Source organism: Mya arenaria, chromosome 12 (genome assembly GCF_026914265.1).
Source record: "Mya arenaria isolate MELC-2E11 chromosome 12, ASM2691426v1".
NCBI lineage: Eukaryota > Metazoa > Mollusca > Bivalvia > Myida > Myidae > Mya > Mya arenaria.
In genome coordinates this window covers 19101634-19128299 of record NC_069133.1, presented here as the reverse complement: position 1 = coordinate 19128299, position 26666 = coordinate 19101634, and the positions used below count along the sequence as shown (strand labels likewise).

Sequence of the window (26666 nt, the reverse complement as noted above, 5' to 3'; positions counted from 1 at the left end):
TAAATCGGCGTAAAAACTGGTAAAAGTTGTGTGAAGCTTTGACGATTTTAGTGAAATATTTACCGATCGGCGTTGTGAATTCGCATACACATAGAATACCGAATGACGGCTTTTATCGATACCTGATCAAGTAGACGCACGCACCTAAGTAAAGCGCTGGCCGTAGAGCGCTCGGTCACGCGGAGCAAAATGACAGCAAAATTTGTAAACAATTTGTGATTTATCGGCAAAATGTCAAGAAATGGCAAGTATTATCAGAAAAAAAATATTAAAGATCCACGCTGCCGGTACATCAACAATATTTTTCTCCTTTAAACAGATGACATTTATCTGTAACTCTTTGCATTTAATAAATATGCAATTATCTAAGTTTCATTGTTGTCTATTTTCATCGGTCGGTGGAATTACTGTCTGATACCTATCAGTAATGACACCCCGCTGTGACAGATTCTTATCGTGCGGTCAGTACTTGGAACCATGGTGTCACTGATGACTATAATACGATGTGTATTGAACCCCAATGGCGGTCAGGTTCAAAACGGGATGCTCCTGTGAACCAGAAATTAAATCTTGTATTTACACAAAGGAGTATTAGAAGATCAACTTTAAATATTGACTTATAATTATAATAGTTTTGTTCATCCTCACCTGATGTGAATATTTTTTTGAATGTATTTATGATTCTATTTCATATTATGTATAACCTATGTCCTACAATGTGTTTGTTTATTTATTATTCATTTGTGGTTAAGAAGATGATGTACGTTGTACAAGTCTTAATAAAATATCTGTTCTGTTCTATTTACACGAAGGTAACAAGTAAGAGTACGCGGTGTATGAGAGCAACATCTGAAGTCGGAATATTTATTTCTTAATGCAATGCAGTTCAAGAGTACATTGCACGTCAGTGTTTCTATTTATATATATATGTATGTTTTATCAATTATATTCGTATTGTTTTTGGTATAATAATAGTACAATATAGATTTAGTGAATACATTTTAAGAAAAGCGTTGTAAGCATTTGCTTTTAAAAAGAAAGGCGAGGAATATTTGGGTAAGAGTTGAAAGCGAATATGGATTTTAAAATTGGCTAATTAAAGTCGGAACACCTTGAGAACGTGATATGTTAAATTTCACGTGTTTGGTAAAAAGGTGTGAATTCGCAGTACCTAATGAAAGCGCTTGTTGATATATCAAAGTTAGAACCGTGTATTGAGTGTTTGTAGCAGAATTAACACCTTGGCATGGCTTGAGCACAATCGTCAGATTGTCAGTATATATAAAGGTGTGTTCAAATATATTGCATGTATGTTGTGTTCACTCTTGTTATTAAAAATGAAGAAAGTTGCAATTTTCGGGGACAGTCACGTCTGGCGACTAGGCGCATTCTGCAATGAGGACCTCAAGGTGCGTTGTTTTTTCATGTTCACTCATTATGTACATTAAAACCTAACTTCCTATTTAGTTAGCTTACATCGGCGATTTATACGTGTTTGTTTCTAGTTGTTTCTAGTTGTCATATGGCGACATGCCAATATACTCGTACTAAAAAGTTTTAGGATGGTCAATCTGTAAGATAGCAGCTTGTAGACTTTTTGTAAACACCTACTGTCCCGATTTAATGACTCAACCTAATTAAGAGTGCTTTCGGTATTTACGGAGATTTCGGGATTTCGGTAATTCCACCGACCCTATTTTCATTTTTTTGTCTATAATGTACAGACACTAAATCAGGCTGTATGTACGAGTATAACACTATTGTATTTCAGAATTAAGATTTTAATGTTTTGTTAATCTTTTACAATTTTGAACTTTAACGCGCTAAAATTTCACAAAAGAAAAGGCATGGGCTGTTTTACAAAAAAGTGAAAAAAATCACTGGCATAATACGATATCCACGTTTTCTATAGAGTGGTATTCGAATATTTATAGCAGTGGATTACGCGCCATGAAAAGTGTGTCAGTGTTGGTGGTAGATACTTCGAAAAAATGTGACGCTTTATAAGCGCAACGTCACCAACGTCATTGGACTGCGCCGGTCGGGTTTAACCATATATCATTAATGCAATGTAATTCAGCAAATAAATTATGTATTGTTCTGAAAATCTCAGGAATTATACCAGGATTGTTTTATGTATTGTATGTGACTTTTCTATGTTCTATGTGAAATGATATTTGAATTATTAAAAAGTCCACGTAATTTTGGATCAACCCTCGTACACTGCACTTTTTTGTTAAGCATTCATCCAAATCATTTGGGTCAATATTGGCAGAAAAACTGCTTTTGGATTTATACTGGTCATCAAAACCGGCACAGACAAAAACATAAGACGTGTTTAATGAATGTGCAGGAAGGGTATAAAGGTGTCGGCCCACAACGAAATGCTTCTGGGTCGCAGTACCCCTTCAAGTAGTTCTTGAAAAAAAATGATTCTCTGAGGTAGCATTTGATTATGTGTACATTGTATTATTGTATGTATTTTCAAGTTTACACATGATTAATATCATATTTAATACAGTGATGTGGTTTTGAATGATATTTTGCAGGACGTCTTTCTTGGATGGATGGATGGATTAAGAGATGACCCCAGAGATGCGGCCATGACTTTAGCACATGTACATGTACGTTATAGACTTTGCTAGGCTTTGCAGTGTTTAGTAGGACCGCACTCACACACCTTTACAGCCATTGATTTATGGTCTCACACTCATTCACTTACACAAACTCACACTTAATCAATCAATCAATCAATTTATCAATCAGTCAATTAATCAATCAATGCACACCTACCTGGAAAGGTATGACATCCTTTGGAAGAGATGAATCTTGCAGTCTGGTAGACGGTTGCTGACTTAACTTTATTGTCCCAAGCGGCAACTGCAATTAGAAAAAACATGCTGATGTTCGCACTAAAACAAAGCCTAAGTATTGAGTAAAATTAAACATTCAGCTTGTTGGCTGGTGTAACATATCTATATCCCCAAATAGATGATCAGCGAAACATGAATTGCATTGCGTGTCCGAGGTGGGGGTCCCAAGGATATCTTGACGCAACTTACCATAGCCGCCTTGCGTTTTTGTTCACAAAGCCGGCACACACAGTTCATTCTTAAATTGCATGTTGTGTCCAGCTGTTCATGACACTCTTCAATAAACCTATCAATGAATTAAACAAATTAACAAATAACTACCAGGTATTAAATGGAAATAATGTTATTTTTTACCTGAATTATTGATAAATACAACTTATATTGCAGTCAAAATGGATAAAATATTAGAAAAATGTGTCCTGTTCCAAAAAGTCAGGTTTTGAAGTTGCAGACAATAGTCCAAAGCCCAAGAATTTAAGTGTTCAGACAGGGGCAGGCAAATCTTTAAAAAAAAGTCAAAATTTTAAAATTTAAAGAAAACTAAAATTATACAAACATTGGTAAAACCCTTTTAGAAGCTAGGTGCCTATACCCTCAGAAATTTTGTGTGAAATTTCATTACTGTACACTGCATATAAGCTGTGATATTCCAAAATCTTGTTTTCACTTCTAGGTCACGGTCCATAACAAATTGTCCTTCTTGTTATATATATGTAAAATCACTCCAGCTTACCACTTTTTTTTTGAATTTGCAGAATAGATTTCAACTTTGACACTTTTTTCCGACAAATTATGAACACTTTATTGTCAGTTAATTTAACACCAGAAAACCATATCAGATAGTTTCGTTTTTCTGCTATCAACATTTCTTTACTGTCACTATTTATAACCGGTCCTACTAAACACTGCAAAGCCTAGCAAATCCTAGCAAAGTCAAGCAAAGCTGTGAGTGTGTGCATGCTTCATATATTCTCCGTCCTGGTTGGCATACAGGACCGTCATCAGACATTCTGGCATGAATGTGAGAGAGTTTAAAGCCATTTCATATTTTTGTGTTACTATATTGATGTTTGATTAAATTTACACCGCCGTGTTACTGAGTAACACTTTGAAATAGGGCCTAAATCATCAAGCTAGAGCTTGGCATAATTGTTTACAAACTTCTGCGATATTTCTGCCCTTGAAAATACAGTTACACTTCGTTCAGTATTTGAAAGCTTTCTGATACACTTTTTGTTTATTTGAGATATTAATGAGGCTACTTCTAAGTAACTAGATGCTCAAAGTAACTAGATGCTCTGGGTGTTCACTGGGTGACAAAGGCTACCAAGTATTGGTTGTTTCTTTTTTCTGAAAAGATATTTCTAGTGAATTGCCCAGTTGCAGTGGTTTTGACACCACAGAACCAGCACAGCTCCATGACAGATATACATGTTTCGTCATTTATGTCAGTACTGCTGTATTGGAGGCGTCACAATTTCTGTGTGGAAATGTCATCTGATGCACTCATAACGGTGTATTTCTAGAATATCTTTTATAAGTGCATGGCCATTCTCTGTCATTTTCAGATACACTGTGTTGTGCGAGGATAACAAATGCAGAGTGGTACCACAAGTCACCTAAGCCACCATTCCCCTAACAGACGAAAGGCTCATGGCGACAGTTTCTGCAGTTTACAGCAAAGCTCTCAATTGTAGCCCTACGAACTTCAGGTAAGCGATAAATCTGGGCTTCAAGATATCTCTGTTTTCGCTTTAAGTTTATACTTGATTTGAACAAACTCACAATTTCAGCATCAAAATCCAGGTTTAGATTCCAGACCAAACCTTGTCTCTTTCATAAAACTTAAGTTCAGATGTTCTATAACCCACATACATGTTCACTACTTATGACGGATAAGAACTTTCGCAAATTGATTATAAATGCGTTTTCCCAGATTTACACCCTCCTCTTGCAGATACTGCCGAGGGCGTAGCTTGGGTGCACCGGGCCGGTTTTCCAGCCGTGTGGAATCAACATCTCCAGCTGAACTGGGGCCGGGAATTATATAAGACTCCTCAGCAGCACGGTGAGCTTTTGCATATTTATTTCCAGGCTGGTATATCCGGCCAGACTTCCTGCGTTTAAGCTTTCCTATCGTCATTGTTTTAATAACGTACCTCAAGTCTTTCAATGAAATCACAACTGTAACACCTTTGGAGACTAGATACAAATTAAGGAACCATTATGTGTAGAAAGCCTTTTGGGTGATATAAAATCAGATAAGTAAACAGGATTCTCATGGTTTATAAGAGGCCTTGTGGACCTTCCATTCTTTTCTTGGGTAAGAGCAGATTAAGTATGTAAGAAGGAGGGATACAGATGTGATAGTAAACAGTGTGTTTTTTAGGTATGTTTGTTTTTATTTTATCACCATTTTGAAGGTAATGATTGTATACCTACAATTTAAGGTAAAAATAGTTCAATTATCATAACTTTTTCATTTTTTCATGATTCAAATTTGGAAATGCATGATTTTTTTAGTTTTTTCTTTCATATTTAGCTCTAAAATTCACATTTTAAATGGTATGAAGGGACCAAATCAGGGATAAGTAAGAAGTGTTACACAAACACTGCAATATGTTCTTTATTTCAAGTTAATCTATAAATTTATCTCTGGAGAATTTAGTCTGATCTCCATTTCTCAGAAAATGTTGCTGTCCGAGGGCCTATTCCATCAATGAGTATCACTGTCTTTAAATTGCTGTTGCGGTACAGTTTTACATTGCAAAAGTTTTATGGCCCTGCTTTTTTGCAACTCCTCATTCATTTTTGTACAGCGAGAAAAGTAAGGGAATTCTAGAGATTTACTAGAATTATGGATTGTTTTTCTTGAGTTACACAGTACATAAGGAGGATTAAGTGTGTACACAACTCCTCATTCATTTTCATATGTTGTTTGCAGACTTTATGAACAGAAAATTCCTGCTTATTATTTATACATGTAACATAGAAGTGTACAAGACTAACATTAGAAACATGACATAAAAGAGATCACTATGATTTATTTTCTCAAAAAAAAAGATATTGTTACTGTTAAATTTAGAACTTTTACTGCATAGTAAGAAATGTCTTCTGCTCATCTTTATAACATCATTACATGGAATGATGTTAACTTCCCAAGACACATTTCCACATGGCGCAGCTCATTTATATATTTTGTTGATGGATTGTTTAGAATGGGTCAGTTTTAACTGAACAGAATGTTTTAATCACCATTTTACAGAGTGCTAGCCAGTCGTTGCCATTCTTTACATTGTTGAGGACAGTCCTGCCAACATAACAGTTCGTTCAATAAGAGGTAAAAAAACTTGTCTCGTTTGCATTTTCGATTGCTAACAGAATTTTGTGTGCACAGTTTGAGATTATTAAAATTATTATACCTGACATCTATTCAACATATAGTAAAAACTCCAGGACAATATGTTCAACTATCACTTAACATTATCACCCTCTGCCAGATTATATAATCTTATATGATGATAACTCCTTTCTTCACAATTGTTGTTAAATATATAATGTTTAAACTAACAATAAAATGGAAATTATGCTCTTTAAACCCAGAACCATTATTAACTGTCAGATACTGGTAAGTGAACTGGTCTTGATGTACTTTTTGTGAGATAATAACTATTTGCATATTACTACTTTTGTACATTCAATAGAACATCGTCTTGTTTGTATGGTTAAATGGCTTTATTATGTTCCCCCAGTTTAAGACTAACAGTGATATATCGAGTTTTATCAGTGTAATAACATGATATTTTACTGTTTCATATCCATCAAATATCCTTGTGCTATATGATAATCCTGTTAGTAGTATAACAGGATTATTGATCATTAGCCATTCACATAAAATCTTAATAGGACAGAACAGTTAATGTAAATCATTTCGAGAAATTATGACATTAGTGATGCCTTTCTTGTTTAAATTCATTTTTGTATTTTAAGGTAAAGAACGGGTTGATGATTTCCTGGATATGGGCAAGACCCACTCGTTGCAGGGATTAAGCAGAATAGAGCAGTATTGAACAACAAGAACAAAACTTTTTAATGAAAACAAAACACTTTGTTAGCAAGCACAGAAGAAAAAAGCAGCAATGACGATACACTGAAGTGATTGGAGTTTCACCACGATAAAATACTATAAAGAAAGTCATTAAGTTGGTCGGTTTTGCACGAGGTCTGCAAAAGTGCAAAAAAATATTTGGACTAAAGTTTTCAAGATACTGTCTTTGAACTTTAAACGTATGTTCGCATGAAGTGAAGATGTATTTGACATATTTATGATATGGAGCAGTCCAATATTTGTTAGAGGGGGAAAGGATTTGTAAAAATTTCAAGATGCAAACAAATAATAATTCTCAAGACAATAATGAATTATAAATATTTAAAAGATACATACTGTGGAAAACTTTTTATACTTATTCACATTATTTAAGAAAATTTGGACTCAGTTTGATCTGTACCTAGCAAGCTATAATATGCAAATAAAGTAACTTTATTATTCATATAAATTTAGTCTGATGCCTTGATTAACAGGTGTGAAATAAATAGCACAACAGCTACCTATTTGTTTGACTGACCACTGTGCACACACTATGATATATAGCCATATCAAAGTGATCATTAAAGCTGCACAAATTGACAATTTTGGCCTTTTTTTATTTTTTGGTCTCAGAATCTATATAATCATATTATGATAACACAATTTAATAGGTATTTCCAGAATTAGTGTGTCACTGTATGTAAATACACATGCAAGTATAAAACTGACAGGACATTTTGGATATTTGCTCAGTAACCACAACATAATGTTATTCTTGTTGTATTCATCAAAAGCTAATGTAGCTTTAAAATTTATGTACAATTTTCCACCATTCTGTCAACTGCATGCTGCATTTTTGCTACAGTTATAGTGAATTTTTATAAAAAATGAGATGAGACAATACATAAATCAGTCAACAATTTATTAAATGGAGTTTTTTTGCATTGATGAGATATTGTTGCACCAGATCTAGAACATTGGAGCCTTAGGCCATAATAATACAAAAACCATCATTCAATATAATTATTTTAAGAGATTTGGTAACATGAGTGCTTAATTATAACATTGTGTCAACGTTTGTGAATGTTTGTTCTTTGGATGTTCAGTAAATATTTCTAAATATATTCCGGTATTTATTCTTTCTAAAACCAAAATAGGTTTTCAACTGGTATGGACAGGCATAGACTAGCATAGTATGAACAGTGACCCAGTATTTTCCATAACCCTCAGATTTACTTAATGTTTATAAACATAATATGATACAATGTAACATGTAGCATAAAACAGCATTAGAGCGTAATGAAGGAGTGAACTGTACAAATACAATTTCACTATAAGAACAAAAAGTTACTGCCTGGAAAGTTTGAATTTATTTTAACAATACAATGTAAGTTTATATCAGTTCTTTTACCCCCACCAAAGGCAGATGGATATTCTTTCAGTGTTGTCTGTCCGCCCCTTCTTCCCCCTGTTCGTCCGTCTGTAACACTTTTTCATTTGTCCCGAGCCATATTTTGGTACTTGATAGTAAAACATTATTGGAACTTTGAATGAATGTATATTTGATAAGGGAAATGATGTGTTGAGAGATTTTACATTCCAGTAATGTATCGCAGATTTATGGCCATTTGGAACCGAATAATAGCTATTTCTTTAAGGAAAATTTCCACCAGGATCCATATACTTGTGGGTCATATATCACTTTCCATTAGGTAATATACAGGAATGGGAATGATGCATGTCAAATGCCGTCAAAATCTATATAGTAATGTATAGTAGAGTTATGGCCCTTTGTTACTATTATTGAAACTTGTCAGAAAAATATGGAGTCAAAATTAAACAAATTACTCAAAACTGAATCGAACATTACAAGTATTTCAAATCGAGTGACATCTTTAGAAACTAGAGTTAAAAGCGTGGATGAGCAAGTTATGGAAATGAAAGCTAGTAGATCGTTCGACAGACAAGTTTGCGAAGATTTAAGAATGAGTCATGAACAGTTTGAAAAAATACTTAAAGCTGAAAAATCGCAAAATGATAAAATTTTGAACGATATTGACCAATTGAAGCGTGATAATGATATTTTACGCAACGATGTTATTGACAGCCAATCTCGTTTAATGCGTGACTATCTGCTTTTTTTCAATGTGCCTGGAGAAACAACCCATGAGGCGCGTATATCTGAGAATTGCCAAGCTAAGGTAATTCAATTTTGCAAGAATGACCTTTAAATTCATGATGCCGAGACACGAATCAAATTCGAACGAGTACATCGAACTGGCAAATTCGAAGGGGGTAAAACTCGTCCTTTAGTCGCTAAGTTTCACTTCTATGGTGACAAGATGGAGGTGAAACAACGTGTACGCGATAAGCAGGCGTACCCACACTATGGTCAAACCCTTCCAATGATCAGCGATCAGTTTCCGAAAGCAGCCCAAGAGCGCCGTAGGAAGATGATTCCATATCTCGTGCAGGCCCGTTACGCGCATAAACAAACTGTTTTAGCATATGCCACTCTATATATCGATAACCAGAGGTTCACAGCTGATCATCTTCCCCCAGGCCCAGACCCCGGAACTCCTGCCGCGGCAGCCTAGGAACCAGGCTGCTACCGCCAAGCGGGATACCCTCCACCCCCGTCTGGTAATAGTGCTCTACGTGCGGCCGCTGTTCAACATAACGCGCCCTACCCGGGACTGGCGGCACACCCAGACACGGACCCAGGGACTCTGACGGACCGGAATCAAGCCCTGGGACTCCAAGACGGTACCCAGAGCAACACGGATACAGCGTAGGACAGCTGTGAGAAGCAGCTCATTTTTCTAGTTTGGAATATTAACGGTTTATGTTCAAAACTTGATGGTAATGACTTTCTAAATATTCTATTAAAGTATGACGTATTGTTCCTTACTGAAACTTGGAATCATAAACACAAAAATGTTAATATAGAAAATTACGAAGTTTTACCCTGTCCGAGACCAATATATAATAAAAAAGCTAAACGGTATAGTGGGGGTGTCGTCATATATTATAAAAGTAAATTCAGTGGTCATATAGAGCTCATTAATCTAGATGAAAAAGGTATATTCATGAAAAGAGACAATACGATTGGTGGTAAGACACTGCCCCGTGTTCAGCCATCGGCTGTTCTATTTTTTCTAAGTGTTTTCCCTTTATTAATACTTCATTTTCCTGGACCTTATTAATACATTTAACGTAGGTATACCAAACTCTTGGACCCCACAATTGTAAAATGCTAAGATGATGTCGAATAGTACTGACACTAGGCATTTGTTGTGAAGCCAATTGGCTGTTCCTTAACTTTCTTAGTGTTGATTTTAGTAGTACTCTATTTTCCTGGACTTTATAAATAAATTTATGCAAGTTTTACCTCTAATTCATATTAACGTAGCTATATCAAAACTCTTGGACCCCACAGTTGTACAATGCTGAGCTGATGTCGATTAATACTGCCACCAAGTATTTGTCAAATTTTGCCCTTTAACAATCATGTTCCACTCTAAATATTTATGCAAAAAGCTACAGAAACAAGCTCAGTAGCATAAACCCGGTTTAGTGGCACTGGGCACAGCCAAAGACAAAGAACACAAAATCACAATAAAGAAACTTAGAAGAACAGCATAAAATCCCACAAACAGCACAGTCCATACATACTATATATATAAAAGATAGGTATGATTATCAAAAATTGTTAGGTACCGCCTTGGAGCGGTCAGTAAAATGTAAAATTACTAGGGGTTAAAACCAGTTTATGTGCACAAACCTCACTCTTGATCAAGATAAAACGCAAAAGGTAAATCTTATCAAAGTATGCATTAACTTGAGGAAACTTATCAACAAAACAAATAATAATAAACGTATAGGCAAACCCCAAGTACTTCTATGATTTGAGACCCCAACCCCCAAATCTGCAGACGGAGGGATACAATTCAGAGCACCTAATGCAAAATCTTTAAAGATACGATGCAGTCATTGTTTGAAACTATGAAGATCCCACGCAGTTTGCCTCATAAAATAAAAGGTACTAGTACTAGACTAGTAGTACTAGCAGTGTTTGTTTTGCAGAAGTATTTTTCCAGAATGTCTAATGTATGGCATCTTCACTAGGGTCGCAACTATTACTATTAGCTTGTGCTTTATTTTAGTTCAACCGTATCTGCATTACACTAAATATCTTCCCTTGGAATGCCTGTGCTAATTACATCACTTTGACTTTTCTTGTTCCTGTTTGTTTTCATTGCTGTGTTGTGTTTGTTAATAGTCACTACTGATCTTTTCATAATGTTTTACTAATATGTCTGGCTCATCTTTGACATTTTGTATTAACTTATCTCCAATTTTCAATGGTGGTTAATCGGGCCAGTTCCATTTACGTTTCGTAAAATAGCTCCTTAGTGATTGTTGTACAAGTAAACAGTAACCAAGAGTCGTTAAATAAATAAAATGTGACGGCCTGCGAACTGCAAGCACCTTAACAGGTCGTTGCGGCAGTGATGCTGGTATCACTGATGATGATAACTGCTCTAATACGTTTCTCCGCTTGCGATTCTTTCAGGATTTCGATCTTAAGCTATCTAAAATAGCTAAGGGTGATTATTTCAGCAGTAACTGAGTCTTTCAAATCATGAATACCGTCGAATGGTTTTGCATTCAAATATACTTTCTGCTGGGTATAAATGTCAAATAATAAATGATCAAACGTTTGGTATTCGAATGTCAAAATCGTTATTCGAATATTCGAAAAAAAGAGTAATAATACTAATTCTCAATAAAGAGAATAAAAAAAAACTTTTGCCTACAACACTGTTGTTGTTTATAAAGTTCGTTTGTTTTGTTTTTACAACGACTGGCCCCTTCTGCCAGAGGTGTGAATGTGATGACAATACACTAAACACGTGTCATATGTCATTTATGGACATATCGTCGGGTACTGTAAATAGTCCCCCTACTGTTACAATATCTTACTAGGAATCGGCTTTAACACTAATGTTTTGTCTTTGCTGGAAATTAAGCTGTGCAACAAAGGTCAAATTGCCGTGATGATATGAATGCCATGTGCTACAATAATGTTGTTACATATATGTGCTTTAAACTGTTTTCCATGTTTCGATACAATGTTCGTGCTTTGAAATGTAAACATATAGTATAGCGTTTTAGGATATTTTTTCACTATTGTTGTTCAATAGATGAGTCAAATCCAGATATGTATTCGTTTTATTATTTTACTACTTCCCGAGTTATTTGCGTTTTCCAAAGTTATATTTCGTCAATTTAGAGGTCAATCTCAGAACGAGGCCGCTTGTCCTACGGAAAGACCCTCCATTGGCGCAAAACGCTATTTGACTAGTTTGACTTGTTACACTTGGTGACCCGGTGAGAACCTCACTGAAGTCACATGATTCCACACACTGATAAAATAAATAATGTTTAAGCTTATACAAGAACGAAACGCTTTTGACATAGATGCTGCTTGTGATGCATAATGAGGCTTACGGTAGTGATTTTGGGGCTAAGACTTTTAACCGCGAATAAAAAGAAAAAAAAAATATGTGTATGAAATATTTAACCGACTTGTGTAACAGTATTTTATATTGACACGCTCGATGTGCGACATAGCTTAGTAACATTCATTTATTCAACTTTATCAAACACAAGAAGGGACAAACACAAGGTAGTATTAACTATATAAAAAAACACTCTAAATGAGTTAATTTCTTTAAGACGACAAGCTTATTATATTGGTTCACAGATTCAATTAATGTTGTTGATTCCGCCAATATTCCGATCGTTTTATCATTGTAATGATCTTTGTTTTGCATTTGACAAACCAAATGACACTCTAGAAATTAATTTTATAATTAAACAAAATTTTAGATGTAAAAGAACTGTTCTTATTAAATTCAAAAGTCATTGTTAGTGTCAGCGAGAGATCAGAAATGTCGACTGGATATAATATCGGTCTCAATAACAGTTTGGTTAAGTAAATGTAGAGTATTTTGAAAATGAGCACCATGTATAAAATGAGAGCTGAAGTAAGATTGTTAATTTTTTAAAGATTTTCTTTGAATACTTTGTAATATTAGGTTGTGGCTAAGTTAAAGTTAAACAGCAAACAGCAAACGACGGTATTTATATTAAGTGGACTTTTGTTGTGACACATTGTGCTTCTCGTCCGTTTGAAATTTTCTTAAAAGGAGGCGACAAGATGAATCTACAAATAACAGTTCTTAATACTCAAACAGAAAAACTGTATTATGTAAAATATTAATTTAATTAATTCATGTTCCAGCTATTTATAAGTGCATTTTTTATCAATCTAGTTAAAGGAAAATTTTATTTGTTAACTTAAATTATCCACTGTTGCATTTTATATTTATCTTTAAAGGTCTGATATACATTAAATGACCCTAAGATTGATTCACAACTCGACAAGGAAATATGTCAGTACGCTCGCCAAAGTTGGCTATCTAACATTTTTTCTGAACTCGCTTAATGAAATTGTGTATAATATGACGACTCGTGACGGGTCGAATCTGTCTGGTTTAACATTATGTCAGGTATTGTTGTGTTTTTTTCAGCTGAGTAGAAATATACTTGGCAATGGCAGATTTTATTGTATATTTTATCAAGAACAATGCCCGTTTTAACAAAATACGTGTTATAATATGATACTCCTTAAAGAAAAAGTTTTTCTTGATGCAACTGAGAAACAATCTTAATTTAATTAAAAGCTTATTCATATGTGACACATGCCCGTCTGTATATATTCCAGAGCGGGTCTGGAAAAGCACGGGAAAGAGTAGTAACATAGCGGAACTTCCATGGAAAAATATGGTTTTCAATAGAATTTCCAGTGATTTCCGCAGATTTCAAAAAAAAAATGTCCAGAGTCACTTCTGGAAAACAGTATTGAAAACTTCTGGACATTGTTTATATTTTCCACTGAAACCCTGGAAACCTGTGGAAACAGAATGGAAAGTTTTCTGCCTGCTATTCTCTGGAAAAATAACTTAGTCATTTTTCTACAAAATTTGGACTTAGCTTTTTTTGAGAAGATTTCATGAGTTTCTTCTTTAAGTTAGATTTAGGCATTTTTTACTAAACATTTTTGTGGAGCGAAATCGTGCACTTCGAATGGTCAACACAAACAAATCATAACAGCTCGAATTTTAAATTATTTGGAATGAAATCATAACATTGAAAACTAATAATTTCTACAAAGATTCTATAGTCTGAAATTGACAATTTTATCAGATTGTACAGTTTTATTCTTTTTAATTTATTGGTTTAATTGGACAACTTGTAAATGATTTTAATTTGATTTGATTTAAACATGTTTATGAAATCATTTTCCAACCAAAATTAAAGAAAATTCCTTTCCTGACAGACACTTTTTATGCTATCAAAATATTTTATAGAATCTGTCAAAAGTAGTTTAAATTGTAAGAACAAATACGATTTATTTGGTTTCAGATTTTTTAATAAATTTCATAGTGTAAATAGAGTTTAATTATGTTCAATATGTTCAATCTTCATTATAATTCAATGAGGACTAATTATGTTTCATTGGTGCAAATATAGAAGTTTTTCTCAACTCTGGGCATCTCTTGAATAAACACAAGATACCTTGTAGTGATGAATACCAGCTGTCTCTTATCTAATTACTAAGAAAACCGGCTAGTAAAAGGTCAAGGCAGGAAGTATAAAGATTAAGCTGTGTGCGCCAAAATCAACTGACTTCCAACTCCATTCAAACTTTTGAAAATAGCTCATGTTTTGTGATGTAAAAGTGGCTAGATTCTTAAGGTTGTACATTTATGAGCATTGGAATATCAAGTATTTTAAAGTTGACATGCAAGAATACATTTTGTAGCTGTGAAAAGGAGTTGTATTAGAATTAACAGTGAATTTCATCAGGTAAGTTTAAAGATACAATTTAGACATTGTGTCATTGTTTCTGCTGTGGCCATTCAATCTTTATAATGTGTAAATGTATCTAAAGAATGTAAATTATTTAACAAATCATACTTAGTATATTGTATTGATTGACTTTTTAAGCAACTGTGTGTGACATAACATAAACTTAAGAAATAATGGAAATATAAAATGCTACTACATTTGTTTTTATTTAAAGGTACTATGCAGCCTTATTTTAAACTTTTCGGTATAGGTTCTATTCGGCATCATATTTTGATTGGTAATTTTCTTACGAAAATTTACGATCATTTTACCTGTTTCCGAACGGTATATTACGCTACATTTCATACCTGTACGGAAAATGACGGAAATATTTCCGGAAAAGTGCGAAGTCGATGATCAGACTGTGACGTCACAGTCGTGAATCCAAAATGTCTGACAGCGAGAATTACACAACTGACGGAGATGAATCGATTGATTTTTCGGATACTAGCTCGTATGACGCTGAAAATAACATTGTTCCATATCAGTTTGAACCATTAAATAGGGATGATTTAATTGAAGACGACATTAATCGTCTAGATCTTCACGACGGAGATGATGGAAATCGAATTGGCAACACGAACTGGTAACCTAAAGTTACTAAACTTAATTTGAACTTCTTTATCTATGCGGAATCGATACCCAAAAATGTTAAAATGCAAATTCAATTTGAATACAAGTTTGGTTTTAAGTCATTCAGTGTCACTGTTTTTATATTTTGTAATTCATGTGACAATTAAGAATGTCGTGTAATTCAACATTTGTCAAAACTGAAATGTCTGAAAATACATGAACGTGACTATCTGTACTATAATATTTTCATAACTATTGCTTGGTTTATAAATTATTTTGTACATCAAATTTCTAATCTAGATTATCATTTATAATCCCATATCCAGCAAAAGAACTTGATTATAGTAATTTTGTAGTTTATTTGATGATTTAATTGTTTTAGGTGCAGATGCAATAGCTGTATTGCTATGCATACAGAGCGGGAATCGGTATGCTGCCGTGATGTTGAACAAACAAACTTCAAACTGGATGTGTTCAATGAAGAAGGCCATGACATTGAATGTATAACAGACCACCCCGGGTTTGGCACTGTTTGCCTGGACCGCTATGTGCTAGAGACTGCATACTACCAGTACAGACAGCAGTATGGAGTGCCGCAACAGGAAGATAATGAGTAAGTCTTAGTTGTATAAAAGAAATAATCAATGCATGTGGTTCAAAGTTTATTTACATTCTGTCAGTCACTAGAATGCTATCACATGATATTCTTAGAACTTCATTTTGTTTTAATATCATCAATATTATAACCGCATATAAAAATTAACCCCCTATAATTGGGAGTTACTTGTATAATTTCACATTGGTTTGACATCTTATTTTGCAGGCAACAGAGATATGTGGCATATCGCCAGTTTGTCAGATGGTGTTGGGGATATTTGGGAAGAGAGGTGCGTGTTGTACTTCCATCATGTGCAGTTCAAAGGATTAGGGCGCAGTTTCCATCACAGCAGTATGAGGGATTTCAGGACTTATAGGCAGTCATGACAGATGTTTGCGACATATTGTTTGCTACTTATGTGTCAGATTTCAATTTTACTATTCCAATATTTTACCACAAGTGTTTTGTGTTTTTTGTGATGAATCAATTGAAATAAAATGTTTGACAGGTTGGATTACTTTTGCATTTGTTTGAACTACGAAAATGATTCCTTAGTGCAAGGCCATGCCAATATTCAATATCCATCATATATGCATGAAGCATTTGTTCCATGTTGTCATGTTTTGGTCACTCCTTAGTTAAATGAGTAAAGCTTGTAATGACAACAATTAAAGGGTCTGTCTGACAAATTATTTACTAGTGGAAGTAATTTGAAGAAGAGCACTTTAACATATATCCTTCAAATAATTCAAAGTTGTTTGAGTCGCCCCAGCCCATGTGATAGGGACATAATGGCAACTACATTAAACTTTATCCATCGCAATGCAACAGTTTTAGCTGTAAAATCGACTGATCACTTTGTCTAATTTGACATATTGCCCACTATCCATAAACTGAGTTTCATGAACTAGCTTTGATACTTCTTGAATTATCACAGGAACATATTGGCTATATCTTTAATGTCAAGGGCAATAACTCGCTCTGATGAAAAAATAAACTAACGTGCATAATCTTCATATTACTATCTATCCACATACCAAGTTTCATCAACTTAGCTAGAGAACTCTTTTAGTATTCCAAGGACCGATAATTTTTCCATCAACAGCTATATTTTTATATTTCAAGTCAAGGGCCATAACTCGGCATACATTTACCTGAAGAAAAAAATAAACAAATGTGTATTATCTACACACTGCCCTCTTTCCACATATGTTTCATTTAACTTGGCTTTGATTCTTTTTTTCCCTATCACAGGTTCAAATTGGCTATAGTTTTAAAATCAAGGGCCATAACTTTGTCTGACAAAAAAATTAAACTAACATGCATATTGCCTCTCCACTTACTAAGATCATTGACCTTTAATACTTTTTGAGTTATTGCCTGACTGAGATTTTTGTGGGCGGACTGAGGGTAAACCTTGAGCCCCGTCCGATGAAACCGGTAGGGGACTAAAAGAAAAATAAGATGTGGTATGGGTTTAGGTTTGTAATTTATATTAAGGATGATTGTTATTTCAAACAATAAAAGCACCAAATGATATGTACAACAATTCTCTGGCATTGAATTAACAGAAAACAAGGACTAGAATGGCAAACATGCACTTAACAAAGGAAAACAATCAATCTAAACTTTTGAAACCTGATCAAGAGGCTGGATAAGAAAAAAAAGGTATTGCTAATATTACACAGATACTATAAAGTTATTTTTAAGTAACAATATTCAAAACTTTAGTGAAAGTATAATACAAAAAAAACATTCCACTGTCACAAAGATTCATTAGATTATACATGCATATATACAGAAACAACCACCATTACAGGAAATAATATTCAATTAAGATACAGGTTATACATGTAGTGTTAAAAAAGGAAAATGCCAAATTGTTGACAAATCTTGGGATATATTCAAACAGTCACAATCTATGTTTTTTCTTATTTCCCCTACACTAATATTTCAACCTTTTGTTTTTTCCTAAACACCTTGTTACCTCAACCTTGGTTGGCTTTCTTTTCCCTGATGTGAGGGGAGGTGGGGCTGGGGTTGACAGTTTGTTTTTTTCACCACATATTTCTATACACATGTCAAGAAGTTCCTTTACATAACCAAAGGTCATTTCATCATTCACAAACTTGACTGAAAAGTCATCCTTATATTTTGGAAATACTATCTTCAGGTTGAACTTTCAATTTTTTGATATTTTTTTACCTCTTTGCACATTTTCATTGAAATGTAGGGCCGCCAAGTATTGGCGACACATTTGTCCGTGGAAGGAATATGCTGTCATTTTTGGTGCAAAGTGATTGATTACACTGTGAAATGATTCCAGTGTTGACGTTTGAAATCCTGTGGACAGCTTTTTGATGTCCTTGCACAGTCTCTTGTTTAGCAGAATGTCTTCCATTTTGGCAGCTGCCTTTGAGCCCTTTTTTAACCATTCTCGGGGTTCAAGGGGACCATGGGTGCACTGCTGGTAGAGGTCACCATGTCCAGTGTGAATGTCTTGAACATGGTTGACCACTGATGTCCACTTTGCTGCAATCATGGAGCCTTCCTCTCCCTGGGATGATGCGGCTGACCAATAAAGGTGATTGGTGATACTCTTCATCCACTTGCAGACTATGTTGCAGTCTTTTTCCTTGGACAGTGCAAGGAGCTTCTTTTTCACAGCTGAAACATAGTAAGAGTATGTGAAATATGTACTAAATGAAACTTTTGGAAAGTATCATAAGCCAAATGTTGGGTTTAAGTTTTTTATCACATGTTGGTTTTGAAATGATCACTAAAGAATAAAGTCTTCTTTATGAAATGAACAATGTTTTGAAATGAGATCCTTTGGTTCCCCATTGTGACTGTTTAAGCAAAATTTGGTTGAAATTAACCACACTTTGTCTGATAATGAACAATAACAATTGCTCATCTTTAGCACTTGTCAGAAGTAGGTGGGCTTTCCAACATGCTATTATAGCATTCATGAGACTTATAGACTGACAATCTAGGTCAATCATTATGATTTAACCCTAGATACGGTAATACATGTATGTTTCCACAGCTGAACAAAATATGTGTTACCTTTTCCAATATGCCACACATCAAAGGAATGGACAGTCCCAGGTAAATTCTCTCTAATCCACTTTTGTATTTGCAGATGCCTGTCTGTAATGATTTCTGCAAGGGACAGGCCACATCTGCGTAAACTGTCAGTTGCTCTCTTAAGGCCCTCCAACTCCATATGGTAGCTTGACTTCACTTCATTGGACTGAAAAAGATAGCAGAAATAAATAATTATCATGTTGCTAAATCACCGTGGTATCAATATTCATACAATGTAACTGTTAAACCAGTGAAGACATTTTTTACATAAACACCCTGGACTTTAATTCAATATATTCTCATGTAAACTAGGCAAAAAGGTAATAATCAAAGGCAGTTGTATGTTTATTTACCATCATCTTATTTGAGAAACTAGGACTAGTGCACCAGCCTTCACTATTATGTTATCAAGTTACAGAATGTTTTTGTTCTTGCCAAATCATATGCAATATTTTGTCAATCTTCTTTGTAGCACAGTGGATATGACACTGGACTGCAATTTTGGCCACACCAGTCCGAAACCAGTCTCTACCTCGATTTTTTATTTTCATTATGGTCCATTTTTTTTTACAGTTGTGTTATCTAAGGGTAAAACATTGTACCAAATTATTGACTTTGTGCTAAGATTCTTTACCAATCTGGTGTATAGTCCCTTTACAATCAGCATCTCGAATTGATAATAATTAGGTTTGTTTTTATTGGTGTCTTTGTTTCAAATCAACGATTTTCTATATGTACCTTTGACTGGATCTTAGCATCAGTACTGTGAGTTTCTAGGTCTTGTTGAAGGTTAAGGGCTGAGGCTACTGTTGAAGACTGGTCAACGGGAGGTGGTATTTCAGCGCTCTACATAAAAAACATTGATAGTTGAAAATGATATCAAAATATTTATTGCACACTAAATACAGTCATCGAAATAAGGCTTTTGGATGCACAAGCCCGAATTCACATATCACTGCTTGGCATTACATCTTTGAACAAGCTCTGCTGTATAAAACTCAGACTTTGAGCAAGCCCAGAAAGCATTTTAACAGTGCAGGCCTTGCTGGCTTGTGCTAATTTCGACCACTGTAAATATCAGTAATTGACCCTATAATCCTTCCTTTTTAAAGACAAGTGCCTTTAAATGATCATCACATAAGTGTTTGAATAAATATTACCTGCATGACAGTTCTTTTACTGTTGTCCAACTCCATGTCCATGTCTAATTCAACTGCGTCAACTGGAAACTCAGTGGATGGAGGGTTGGCGGTCATGTCACCCTAATGAAAGGAACAAAGTGCCCATTAGTATTGATAATATATACTCAATACAAATAGTTTTTAAGGAAACAATTACACACATGTACACTTCATTTCCATAAATGAAACTGCAATTTGATTTCATGGTGGGTGTATATGATTTAAGAGGGAAAAATCCCAAACAACTCTAGAAAATCCATTGAAATTTTAAACATCCTACAAATGAATACTAATATAAATACATACTAGATTAACAGGAGATAAATCTGGAACAGCATCTGTATACGTTACAGCAGTTGATTTATCAACTTGGCCTTTCTGGTTGTAGTCACTCAGTATCTGAAGGGGAAGCGATTTTTTATAGGTATATATATACAATAACCCTTTACTCAAACTTGAGATGTTAAAAGTCAAAACATTTATAAAGCATCTTCAAGGTTCTTTCACTAATACTTCTATACCATAAGTTTTTTTTATATATCCGCAATATAATCCAGTAAATGAAAGACAAATTATGAACCATACTTGCAACTTTACAACTATTTTAATCTTATAATATGCCTAAAAAACATGAGCAAAATAAACACAATGCGTTCATCATCCTTTATTTACAGAGCCTCTGGAAGATACAGATTAAATCAAACGGTAGCAGTATAACCCGTTTTCATATCGTACAGTCAGATCTTGCTTTTTCATGAATGTATGTCTATTCATGATTCATTTATATAAAAAAAAATATTACAAATAAGTCCTGACATACATGTTTTGCACATACATTCAGTATGCACTAATTTGTATACATTTTAAAAAGAGTGTTCTGCTCAGGTCTATTTACAAATACTAACCATCCAAGTTGAAGGGCTAAATTGAAATGTTGACTGATTAAGTCAAATAAACCTGTTAACATATTAAAATGTGCAACATACCCTCCTCACTTCTCGTTTGCGCACTACCGGTCTTGCTTGGACTTGGTCAAGGTTGCTTTTCCTAACTTTGTCGCCAAATAATGTGGGGATAGCTTCGTCTATTAAAGCAGTTCTATAGGCTAGACCGAGACTCCATTTAGTTCTGGTAGTCATCGTGAACATTGTCAACTCAAAATGCTCAGAACACACAAGCTGTGCATTTGCGGAACCGTTTTTCGAGGGACCTTGCCATCCGGCCCTTGAACACTCAGACCCAGTCATCTGAATTGAACGAATCCATTGTTTCCGGAGTTTCTCTTCTTTGGGAAATGTGTGCAGACTAATTCCATTTCCTGGCACATTGCTACATCCCCCAACACAACACCGAGACCGTCCCATTGTTTACACTAATTAATATTCCACACTTAAACTAACATCCGTGTCGTTCTTTTCAATGTAAATAAACAATATGGCGGAGACGAGTAACGACTCTGACGTCACGACGAAAATTTACGAATGAGAAACCGGACTTTCCCGATGATGGACAATATCGGAAAAGTACAATATGCGAATATGATTAGTCGGCTACTACATCGTAAATATTCGCAAAAGTTCGGAATTTTCAGTTCAGACGTTATAAATAGACATATCTTAAGCCAAATCAACGGTGTTGACATAGTCACTGCATAGTACCTTTAAAGAAAATTAAAGCTGTGGACTGTTGTGTTAGTATTTTGTGTGCATGTATTTATATATTTTATATTCTATTTTATTAAAAGAAAAAAAAACAAGATGTGAGACGTGTCAAGCTTCCACTGCCAACCTGCTGAGGAGAAATAAAAACGGTCAAGAATCTCTAGAGGTTTACAGAAAATACAGAGTTTCCTGTATTGTGACCTAAGAGAGGTTTGTGAAAATAAGTTTGTATCCGCCTATTTGTTAATTTATAACTGAATATCAGGAATTAACAAATATTTACTTGGTCAGACATCTGCAAATGGTATTTTCTTTTTTTTAAATGATTTTTGATGTCCTAGACATGCCATGCCAAGAAATACCAGCCAATTTTTCCACTTTTCATTTCTACACGAAAGTCAATTTCAGCTACACATTAACCCCTAATTGACCGAGAATCTGACCTCGTGTTTCCAATCATGTCATCACATCTAGTGAGTTGCTGTAGTTCAGGTCAAGATTTGGAAGAATGTATTTAATTTTGCCCAGAAAGACGTGAAGAAGTATCAAGTGTTTTACATAATTACTGAGTACTTAATTTAGTAAAACTTATTATTTACTTATTCTTAAACAAAAATATGTTGTTTTTAATGAGTAACATTATTTTCTTACAAATATGACAGATGTTAATGAAAATGGTATGCTTAACCAACCGTTTTATTTGGAATAAAAAAGTAACCTATTTTACATTACATATGAATCTGGCCGTCTCATAGGTCGAATTATATTTAAGGGTATGCTTTACTAAGCGTATGGATATTGATATTTGAACACACACTCTTATTATTCATTTTAAGGCTTTGTTGTTGTTTTTCACTGTAAAAAATATTGAGTTCGTAAGTATACTTTTACACCATGGAAAATGGAAGACACAAACGAAACTTGAAAAATTACATCACATTGGCGAAACTAAATCTCCGAATGTTAAATTTACTTAAATTTTGTTCATATCATCATGAACACATTCGAGGCGTTTAAAATGCATTTTCGTATAACTGATTGCGATTTGTTTTTGCAATGTTTCAATCTAGAAAATTGCTTAGTTATGTGTTCATCTGGCATTGTCTTCATACCGTGACCGGTGAAAGAACATATTTTGACCCACATAAAATCACAACAATGGTCGCTGCCCTTGAGTGACTCCTTTTCTAATAGGCACGGTAGGCCCGGGCCTACACTTTGTTTCCAAAAATGAAAAATACAAAAACGTCCAAATCTGCAATAATAACTGAAAGATAAGGGGGTGACAGCTTAATTAACCTAAAAGTTAACACTACAGGTTAACTAAGCAAATCTTTTCTAATAGGTTTTGTATTTCCGTTCTTATATTGTACATCATAAGCAAGACAACAATAAAATTTAGTGAAGTGCAATATAAAGCTCCAGATATAAGCTAAAACGCACCATATTCGATCTGGAGTAAAACAAAATCCCGGCGGAGGTCCCCCAAACCCCCCTACCAAGTGGGCCTATACTTTTTAATAGGCAAAGCTACGCCCCTAAGTTATCAATATAATTCTCTTTAGCTGTAAGGAGGCCAATCGAATGTGAAGTACTACCGGAGGCCTGTCCTGTATCCTACCTTACCAAAACAGACATACTATATGGTACTTATCTTATATTGAATTTCTAAAGCAGTGGGTTTATTTAACAGAAAGAAAAATTCCATATGTATATATATTGGAATAGGTGATACTTTTATTAGCTCTTATAGAAAGAAAAATACTGAAGTTTTGCCCTTGCATTGTTGCTGGTTGTATCACTAACATTGTGTTAAAATCCATTTATTATCAGCTTAACCTTATCATAAAATAGTTCAGTGTTTTTATATTTAACTAAGTAAATTTTAACTTAATAATACATAAAATGATTATATAACTATTATACCTTCCATAAATGTGTCCCTTCTTTGTATGTTTTAAGTCTGTTGAACCGTATATCAGTATATTATAATCAAAATCCAGTTTTATGACGTCAGCTGTCCATGTCATATTTTTTGCTGGTCCGGATCTCGCCAAAAATATCAAGGTTGGGCCTGACCAGTAGATGATAGCTGAAATAGTAAAAACTCATACTCGGGCTCAAAACAACTAATCAATTGTTATGGTTTCGGCGTAACCGCTGAACCCCGAAGGTGAATGGACCTTGGCTAATGCAACAGTCCATAAACAACTTCACAAACTGACAGAGAAACTAATGTTTAGATATTGTTTTTTTTTCAGATTTCATCACAGAGAAGTACAGTGTTTCAACAGATCTGGGGAATGGAAAAAATATGGGAGGTTCTTAAGCCATCAAGAGTGTTGAAAATGTCATATTGAAGACTTGAAAATAAATTTGCTGTTTGTGCACCTGAGGTTTGTTTACATATATCTAAAGTAAGGGCCGTGTTGGGCCCTTGAATTACTGAAAATTGACATTTTTTAACCCGTGCCACCCCCTTTTGTGGGGCATGTGAGGGCATTTGTGTTCGTGGACATGTTTCTATTTATATATTGTTAAATTTGTAATGGCTTTAAATGAGATAAGTAAAATTCAGAACAATACGAGATTTGCATTGTTTAATATTCCAGATTTATTTGTATGTTTTTCCTTAAAAGGAATAGACAGGATTTTGGAAAGTCTACAAAAGTTCCATGGAATCCCCACAAGTTTCCGCACTTTTTCCGCAATGGTGTTTCAGGGAGACCTCTGGAAATCAGTCCGAGTACTCTAGATATTCCGCAGTCCTGAGAAATTTTCCATGGAATGTCCAGGGTATTTTCCATACAATTTCCAGAGTTTTTTCCGCAATACAAGTTCCGCAACTTTTCCACATATGTTCGCCCTTTTTTCAGCGTATTTCCAAAATAGGACTGCGGAAAGTCAGTCCGAATTATCCGGTTATTCCGCAGTCATTTTTTCCATGGAATGTCCATTGCAAGCCAACACAATGTACAATAACATTCCTATGTCTGTCTTGATCAACATTTTATCATTGAATCTCTTTGTCTTTGATAAAAACGGAGAAGGCTTTTTAAAACACACACAAGTTTTAGTACACTTGCAAGACACATTACCTGACATGCACAAAAATTAGGAAATGTTATTTATTTGATTTACAAACGAATGTTACAAGATTTTCTAAGTGTTTTTTCCCTTCTACTCATGCTAGCTATCGTAGTGAGTTTGACTAGTGATATACTGAATGTGCATGTATGTTGTGCAATATTCGCTCCTTTATACTGTATATTATTGTTTGAAATATGTCCAACGCGACATAACATGAAAACCTTATCTTTGAGTTTTCACCTGAACACTTCATAAAAACACACTTCTTACGCTAGGACATATTGTGTAGCCCTATTTCTTGAAAGCATTATTTTTACGACAAAATTAACACATAGACTGCAAAAGGCAGAAGGAAATCACTATCTTGGTTAATGGGTATTTATCATGCTGATTGGTATAAACTGTTGTAAACATTTATATGAATGCAATTGAGTTTTGCTTACATGCGTTAGGAGCTAAGTATTGTATGACTAAAATAGCGAAAACAAAAATTGAAAACGCATTCTGATAAAATGGAAACTACAGGTGGCTATATATTTAACCATGGGGCTGTTAAGAAGTACAAGGCTAAGGTCTAACAGCACCGAACGAGAAACACATGACGTCAGTTTAAAACAAAAAAAGACATCAACAAACCTTTATTAATATTTGCTTGGGTTACCGCCTAGCGGAAAGCAGTTCGCCGGGGTTCTTAACCAGGTTTTATTCAGCCGCACATTTGTCTCAATAATTATCAACACTTGATCAATAAGACCACTTGGAAAACAAAGACGACACCAAACATAACCACAATTAAACCTAGTTTACATGAATAAGACTTTTTTGCTACTAAGGTAGTATATAGAGGTACGTGCACTACTTCTACTACCAGGCTGCGATTGGCTCGATGGAGTAACGATTATTGCGCAATTTCGCATAAATATCAGAGCTTTAACTGGCTGTAAAGATTCAAGTCGTCCGCAATTTATCGTTCTTGATAATGGTATCAACCCGTTTGTATATCTTGTAATTAATGTCGAATACCGTACCTTTCTGACAAAGCATGCAGGGATAAATTAAAGTCTTTTGATATAGAGTTACACAGAGGGGCCAAGAGGCAGCACAGTCGCTTATTTGAGAAACAGGCTCACGACGAGGGCCATTTCTAATGACTTGATCATGATATGAACAAATTAATTAGACGCGACTAGTCAATGTTTTAGTCCAATATTTAAGGCATGTCCATGTTGCTTCTAACTAACAGATTTAAAGTACCTTACTCACCAAATATAATAATAATAATAATAATAATAATAATAATAATAATAATAATAATAATAATAATAATAATAACAAAAATAATAATAATAATAATTATAATAATACTTATGATAATAATAATAATAATAATAATAATAATAATAATAATAATAATAATAATAATAATAATAAAAAAATATTATAATAATTATTATTTGTTTCATACAATTAAATGTACATTTCCGTGACAATCTGGATGCAAATTAATGCAATAAAGCTTTAAAAAATTATTTC

General features: G+C 34.4%; 3 protein-coding genes across 3 annotated transcripts; 1 reads left to right on the top strand and 2 right to left on the bottom strand.

The window, feature by feature from the left end:
• The first annotated feature begins 15265 nt into the window (after positions 1-15265).
• LOC128210354 (P2X purinoceptor 7-like) lies at positions 15266-16623 on the top strand. Its single transcript, XM_052914646.1, has 3 exons — positions 15266-15526; positions 15896-16126; positions 16337-16623. Exons 1-3 carry the CDS (start codon positions 15330-15332, stop codon positions 16485-16487), a joined length of 579 nt encoding a protein of 192 aa, XP_052770606.1. The 5' UTR covers positions 15266-15329; the 3' UTR covers positions 16488-16623.
• Positions 16624-17581: 958 nt separating this feature from the next.
• On the bottom strand, positions 17582-19623 carry LOC128210353 (uncharacterized). Its single transcript, XM_052914645.1, has 2 exons — positions 19181-19623; positions 17582-18778 (listed from the first exon to the last, which is right to left on the bottom strand). The coding sequence occupies exons 1-2, from the start codon at positions 19398-19400 to the stop codon at positions 18294-18296; spliced, it is 705 nt and encodes a 234-aa protein (XP_052770605.1). The 5' UTR covers positions 19401-19623; the 3' UTR covers positions 17582-18293.
• A 295-nt stretch (positions 19624-19918) lies between these two features.
• On the bottom strand, positions 19919-22019 carry LOC128210514 (uncharacterized). Its single transcript, XM_052914864.1, has 4 exons — positions 21369-22019; positions 20689-20781; positions 20362-20463; positions 19919-20047 (listed from the first exon to the last, which is right to left on the bottom strand). The coding sequence occupies exons 1-4, from the start codon at positions 21744-21746 to the stop codon at positions 19919-19921; spliced, it is 702 nt and encodes a 233-aa protein (XP_052770824.1). The 5' UTR covers positions 21747-22019.
• Between the last annotated feature and the right edge of the window lie 4647 nt (positions 22020-26666).

Bases quoted from the DNA above. Each gene is read 5' to 3' on its own strand.
- LOC128210354 (XM_052914646.1), top strand. From the start codon at position 15,330: ATGTCTGACAGCGAGAATTACACAACTGACGGAGATGAATCGATTGAT. The intron at 15,527-15,895 runs GTAACCTAAAGT...TAATTGTTTTAG, and splicing joins CGAATTGGCAACACGAACTG to GTGCAGATGCAATAGCTGTA. The intron at 16,127-16,336 runs GTAAGTCTTAGT...CTTATTTTGCAG, and splicing joins CCGCAACAGGAAGATAATGA to GCAACAGAGATATGTGGCAT.
- LOC128210353 (XM_052914645.1), bottom strand. From the start codon at position 19,400: ATGATAATTATTTATTTCTGCTATCTTTTTCAGTCCAATGAAGTGAAG. The intron at 18,779-19,180 runs GTAACACATATT...ACTATGTTTCAG, and splicing joins TGTGTGGCATATTGGAAAAG to CTGTGAAAAAGAAGCTCCTT.
- LOC128210514 (XM_052914864.1), bottom strand. From the start codon at position 21,746: ATGGGACGGTCTCGGTGTTGTGTTGGGGGATGTAGCAATGTGCCAGGA. The intron at 20,782-21,368 runs GTATGTTGCACA...CTTCCCCTTCAG, and splicing joins GCAAACGAGAAGTGAGGAGG to ATACTGAGTGACTACAACCA. The intron at 20,464-20,688 runs GTATGTATTTAT...TCCTTTCATTAG, and splicing joins ATTTATCTCCTGTTAATCTA to GGTGACATGACCGCCAACCC.